Below are 7,107 nucleotides of genomic sequence, written 5' to 3' on the forward strand. Positions count from 1 at the left end.
CTATTTTGAATTTGATGCCAACAACCCATTCCAAAAAAGTTAGGACGGACGCATATTTACTACGTTTCATCACCTCTTCTTTTAGCAGCACCCTGCAAGTGTTTGTGGAACTGAGGAGACCAGTTGCTGTAGGTCTGAATGTGATTTTTCTCATTCTTGTTTGATGCAGATTTCAGCTGCTCAACGTTTCGGGATCTCCTTTGTCATATTTTTCATTTTATAATGTGCCAGATGTTTTCAGTGGTGACAGTTCTGGACTGCAGGAAGGCCAGTTTAGCGCCCAGACCCCCCCTTTTAGTACAGAGCCGTGCTGCTGTAATACAAGCAGAGTGTGGTTTGTCATTGTCGTTCAGTATTAATGGTGCCTTCACAGGTGTGCACGTCACCCACACCATGTGCACTAATGCACTAATGCACCCCTATACAGTGATAAATACTGGCTTTTGAACAGTGCCCTGATGCAAAGGACACAGTGTCCACCATTTCCAAAAAGAGCTTCAGGTTTTGATTAGTCAAACCGCAGGACACTTTTCCACTTGACCTCAGTCCATTTTAAATGAGCTTGCATTTAAAGAAGGTGGCAGCATTTGTGGATCCTGCTTTTATATGGTTTCTTCTTAATTAGCATTTATGGATGCAGTGATGAACCATTTTCACAGTGTTTTTCAGGAGTTTATCTGAGCCCATGCAGTCATTTCCCCTACAGATTCATGTCTGTTTTTAATGCAGTGGCGTCTGAAGGCCCAGATGATGGCCAGCGCATACTGTTGTGTGGGTTTTTTTTTTTTTTGGCCTTGTCCCTTGCGTACAGTGATTTCTCCTAATTCTCTAAATCATTTAATGTTATTATGTACCGTGGATGATGAAAAGCAGAAGTTCTTTGCTGTTTTATCTTGAGAAACTGTATTCTTGAGTTGTTTCAGTATTTGCCTGCTCAGTCTTTCACCAAGTGGTGAACCCCTTCTCCACTTCTGAAAGACTCAGCCTCTCTGGGATGATTTTTCCCTTTTACTTTCTTCCCTTCATTACACAACTTTACCTGCCTTCTGTTGCCCCTGTCCCAACACTTTTGGAACATGTTGCTGTTCCATATTTTTTCCACAAAACAAAGTTTCAGCATTTGATGCGTTGTCTTTAAAGCATTTTCAGTTAAATATAGGGTTTAAATGATTTGCACATTATTGCATTTCGTTTTTCACAGCATGCCAACTTTTTTGGAAATGGGGTTGTATAATAGCAATAATATTCGAGGCCTTGCTGTACAGTCAGATATTTGGCGCCAGTACTCCCTGGTGTCACAGCAGTCTAAATATTTGCCCTGCCGTTGAAAAACGCTCAGTTCGATTCCCAGCAATGCTACAGCCAACTGTACCCAGGATTCCAAGAGAGCATAATTGGCCTTGTGCTCTTTGAACGGCCCTCCCTGTTCACCACCACTCAGTAATGCATACCCCCACAGGTGTATGGTAACTGATGTAACGAGCATTCTCCTCAAAGTGCCCATTAGTGAGGAGTTGGTGGCAGTTTGAAAAGTTCCCTTCATCAGCGAAGGCGTGTGGAGCCTTTCACCCTCCCTTTGTAGCCTCGTATTGCTGTGGTACTCTCTTGCTTTTGCTAGGGTGTTTCTTCTTTTGTTTCTGCCCTAAAACTGATTGGGGAGCAGACACCACAATCCATCCAGGGGCCAAACTTGCACGATCTGCCTAAAACCTCCCTAACGAAGCAAGTTAAATGACACCTGGTGGTGCTGCTATGGAGCAGTTTTTCAGATTTTAGCCAGTATCTCCTGAGCCATAAGAGAGAGCCTGAAGGTTTGTTGTGCCTTATACTTTGCATTATGACGAAGTTATACAATAGAACATAGAAATTTTAAGGTCTGCCCAAAAAGTCTGAAGATGATTGCCGAGAAATGTATTTTTGTGTGTTTGAACTCGTCTGAGTTTTGTCAAGATACCCACACAGTGTTGGCCTACAAGAGCCTAATGGTCAATTATTATTTAAAAATTTGAATATTTGTAAACATGTATGCCAAGTGCTGAATTTGTCTGTTCTGGATTGAACTTAATTCACAAATATGGCTACAGATCAGGATTGCTTTGGTCAGTTCTCATGAAAATCCTACACCCCACATGATCCTGAGGCTGCTGTTGGCCAATAAGCAGTCATTTCGCATCATACCTTCCAAATACAAGGTTTCTTGTCATTTTTCTGCTGTTTAAAGTGTTAAATTAACCTCATTGTGTGTATTTTTCAAAACTACATGGAAGATACGGCAGTTTTAGTTAAACCCATCTTGGTCACAGAATCGGTTGTTATTTTTCCAGCCACAAGAGGGCGCTTCAGCAATTACTGCAAATTGTAGTCTTCAAATATACGTTCATAATCTTTACCATAGACACCTTTTGGTGCAGTTCCTGAATCTTTTATATTCCACTAAGCCTGACAGTTCTGCAAATACAAGTGTTTCCAAACACCTTTTTACAGCAAATCATTCAGGTTGAAAAGGTTTTTTTTTTTACTCCTTCCTGGATTTTTATAGCATCCAGATGCCATAAATTTGCCAGTGATTCCCTGATAGTGGATTGATTCATGTGCAACAGTTCAATTGAAGTTGGGCTTAAATGGACCTCAGCTGGCCCTGCAATACTCACTCTAGTACTAATAAACTAAAATCTCATGTTCTCTCTAAGATCAAAGTAGGAAAACTATAATGGTTTCAAACAACGCATCTCATAAAGACTAAAATCTTTGCCAATACCTGTTCCTAAAGTACATAGAAAATCAGGCAAATATGTTTGAATCCATCATAACTAAATTTAAAATATATATATTTTTGCAGTACTGTATCCAATCGCTAAAAAACGTAGACGTCATGCATCTTACTGTATAGTGCTGCTGGAGTTTTTAAACACTGTGTCCATTCACTGTCCGCTCTATTAAAAACCTTATCAATCCACCTTGTATATGTAAAGTTGGAGACTTGTGCTCACAGCTCATCTGCTGCTGCAGTGTTTGGGTTGGTCATCCTCTAGTCCTTCATCAGTGGTCACCGAATGCTGTTCACTGGACGCTGTTGGCTGGATATCTTTGGTGGACTGTTCTCAGTCCAGCAGCGACACTGAGGTGTTTAAAAACTCCAGCAGCACTGAGGTGTCTGATCCGCTCAGACCAGCGCAACACACACAAACACACCACCACATCAGCCTTACTGCAGTGCAGAGAATGATCCACCGCCCAAACAGTACCTGCTCTGTGAGGGTCCATGGGGGTCCTGACCACTGAAGAACAGGGTAACAGAGTATCAGAGAAACAGATGGACTACAGTCTGTAACTGTAGAACTACAGAGAGCAGCTATACAGTAAGTGGAGCTGATAAGATGGACAGTGAGGGTAGAAACAAGGAGGTGGTCATGATGTTACGCCTGATTGGTGTAAGCCATTGATTTATTTAGGCACAATGATGAAGTTGACTTCTTGTAATAGTGTAGCAATTACAGCAGTATCCTCGGGTGCTGGAACGCAACTACTGCTCGATTTAAGATAAAACAGGAAAATTAGAACAAGAAACTGGCCAATAAAAGCTGATTTCAGGTTACTCATTTAAGCAGAAGGAGTTACACACTGTAGTACAACCACTCATTAACATTAGTTGTGGGTAACCTAATTTAGCTGCAAGTGATGTTGCCAGAGAGAGTTGTGATGAACAAGGGATAAAAGAGAGGGATATATATATATATATATATATATATATATATATATATATATATATATATATATATATATATATATATATATATATGCGCGCTAGAACTGCTACACTGCTTGGCCTACACCACTCTTCTACCGTAACATGAAATGTAGGCAAATCATGACTACAGACTTTCAAGTTACTGTAGCGAAAGTAGGATGTCGCTGACATGGAGTGTTGCAGGCTTATTAAGGCTAAATAGAGAAGTGATGGGGATATTTATCATTGTTTAAGTAATGCGTTTGATATTTCACATGGCAAATATCAACTTCAGACGAATGCTGGTGTCCTCTTTCATTGGGCGCTCTTTCGCTCTGCTTGGGCCAGCTGATCGTTGTGATTTATGGCATCCCAAAAGGGGAGTTGGGGAGAGTATTCTGATGGACAGACTTATCAGCGTGCAGGCTTATCGGTCAGGCTCTCATTTGTGTCTTTAGCTGCTGCGATTTGTATGCTGATGTATGTACAAGGTAATTCTGTGTGGATCAGGTGCTCATGTATGTTTTTAGACTTTAATACATGCAGCGCTTAATATTCATTGTTTTCTTTCTTTTTCAGAATGCTGCCTTTTTATATGGCCTTGGTATGGTTTACTTCCATTACAATGCATTTCAGTGGTAAGTATTTATTATGCAGTTCAATTGAAATTTTCCTCCCTCCTCCCACCACCAATTAAATTATTTCATTGACAAAGTGCCTCTGTGCCTTTTAATAGCTGTGGAAAGGAAAAGCTTTTTTTACTTGGTTTTCTACTCCTTACCCAAGAAACTACCCAACTGCTCAAAGACATCTTATTTCTAACAAGAGAAATAACCTCTCTTATTGTATCTTTACTTACTTTTACTTTCTTTACTTATTTTAAGAAGTAAAAACACCCATGTTGTTGCTTGAGGTCTTGTCACATGAAATAATTTGATTTGTGTTAGAACGTCTTTAATGTTATTTGTGCTCCGTCCTGCTTAGAGCTGGTTGTATGAGAAAACAATTGTGATGAAATATTTTAAAATATATAAGAGTAAATTGTGACGAGGATAAAGTGGATGCCTGCTGGCTTCTGCGCTATTCCTTTACTGGTTAACACTTCTTACGCTCATTTGATGTAGTGTTTCCTTTTGATGCTGCTAAGCACTGCGATTTGTGGCAATGTTTGCAGGTCTAGCCACCCGTCATTTTTGTCAATGAAGGGGGCGCAAGTCTAATCTGGGTGATCTGCCCCCCTTTATAGTTTAATTCCAGATTAACTGCATCAGGTGTATTACAGTACAGGTGAAGGTGAGCTCTCTAGGGGCTTCATTGTTAAATGGTGCATACACACTAAAACAGGTCTGAAGGTTTGCATTCAAACTTCCATGCAAATTGTGGGATTTATTAAGTGTGTGTGTGTGTGTGTGTGTGTGTGTGTGTGTGTGTGTGTGTGTGTGTGTGTGTGTGTTGATGAAAGCTGTGTAGGGCATGTATGAACACGTGTAACTTCGGTGTATCTTAAACACCAAATGTGAAAAATGCGACATTATTCGCTCTGTTTGACTTTGAACTTCCACAGGTGACAAAGTCAGTGACCAGTCACAGTCATCTCTGTAGCCTTGATGACAACTAATAACTTTTTCACAAATGCTGAAAGGATCAGAATCAGACAGCTCAAACTAGGCCCAATTACGGAGTTACACTTGAACTTTTCCAAAATGGACAGGCCACTTACCGTTGTGTTCAGCTGGGATCAAAGAATCAGTTTTTGTCTATTTGCTGTGCTGCGTTTATTGTGAAGCTGCATTTCCAAAATTGTGTGTGTAAAGAACTAACACACTTTACTAATACATGCTGAAATGCATGCGGTGCTTTTTACTGTTTTCTTTGCTTTCCATTGGATTTGAACTTTTTCTCACTGCTCAGTAGGTTAATTGATGTTGGTATGCTACTGTTTAATGTTTCAGTTCTTGGAGCTTTAAGGTTTTGATTGTAGGCTTTGATATACACTATTTTCATGAGTATATGCTCGTCTGCCTTCACAAGCGTTAAGTTCCTTTCACTGGAACTAAGGGGCCGAGCCCAACTCCTGCAAAACAACCCCACACCATGATCCCCCCTCCACCAAACTTTACACTTGGTACAGTGCAGTCTGACAGTTAAAGTCCAGTGGCGGCGCTTTACTCCACTGCATTCCACGCTTTGCATTGCGCTTGGTGATGTAAGGCTTGGATGCAGCTGCTCAGCCATGGAAACCCATTCCATGAAGCTCTCTACGCTGTTCTTGAGCTGATCTGAAGGCCACATGAAATTTGGAGGTCTGTAGTGATTGACTCTGCAGAAAGTCGGTGCACTATGCCCCTCAGCATCCGCTGACCCCGCTCTGTCATTTTACATGGCCGACCACTTCGTGGCTGAGCTGCTGTCGTTCCCAATCGCTTCCACTTTGTTTTAATACCACTGACAGTGGACTGTGGAATATTTAGTAATGAGGAAATTTCACGACTGGACTTGCTGCACAGGTGGCGTCCGATCACGGCACCACGCTGGAATTCACTGAGCTCCTGAGAGCGACCCATTCTTTCACTAATGTCTGTAGAAGCAGTCTGCAGGCCTAGGGACTCGGCTTTATACACCTGTGGCCATGGAAGTGACTGGAACACCTGAATTCAATTAGTGAATACTTTTGGCAATATAGTGTAGCTCGGCGAGCAGAGAGGCAAGCATGATCACCAAACCAGAGAAGCCCAGCTGTTTGTGTGAAGGTAGCTATGCCCCATCTGCAATTTCATTTGAGCTTTTACCATCAAGCCTCAGACATTTTTCTTCACTTTCTTTTCTTCGGGTGTCAACGTGAGAACCACCACCTCACACATTCCAGATGTTCCTTGGTGTCGTGATGGGACACTTGCCATTTATGAAGTAATTTGCTTTGACCATTAATGGTTAGTTTTGGTGCATAACATAGGGAGGTATTTTACATATGCTATTTATTTATTTATGAAAGGATGTGATTTATAAAAAGGATACCGTGTGCAGGCATGCGTTTTAAAGGTTTCATCCAAATCCAGGTGTTTTTGCTTCATGTCCTGGTGTTTTTGCAGACACACTTTCACTTTGGGATCCATGAAGTATTTTAACAGTGAGGCTCCAGGGTAGCAGATCACTAGGACCGAACTAGTGTCGCTCTGGCATATATAGAGTAATACAATTTGATGTGTTTGGTTATAGCAGCCTTTTGTGATGTGCCCATCATAAACTTACAGTAATAATTAATGACTCCCTAATGCGTGAAATAGAAAAAATGTCTTTCAGTGAAAAATTCAAATGGCACAGAGCTCTGCCTACTGCTCCCGTCTGTGGCTCAGCCGTGATGGCACACAGGCAGCGCGAGT

General features: G+C 41.3%; 1 protein-coding gene across 2 annotated transcripts in view; it reads left to right on the plus strand.

Annotated features, from left to right (window-relative positions):
- Positions 1-7,107, plus strand: part of kdm6al (lysine (K)-specific demethylase 6A, like) — a 59,230-nt gene that overhangs the window by 23,198 nt on the left and 28,925 nt on the right. For both annotated transcript variants that reach the window (XM_017712945.2, XM_017712946.2), the window contains exon 5: positions 4,307-4,365. In XM_017712945.2, the coding sequence (XP_017568434.1) occupies positions 4,307-4,365 (59 nt within the window). The remainder of the gene's footprint in view (positions 1-4,306; positions 4,366-7,107) is intronic.

This window comes from Pygocentrus nattereri, chromosome 30 (assembly GCF_015220715.1).
Source record: "Pygocentrus nattereri isolate fPygNat1 chromosome 30, fPygNat1.pri, whole genome shotgun sequence".
Lineage (NCBI taxonomy): Eukaryota > Metazoa > Chordata > Actinopteri > Characiformes > Serrasalmidae > Pygocentrus > Pygocentrus nattereri.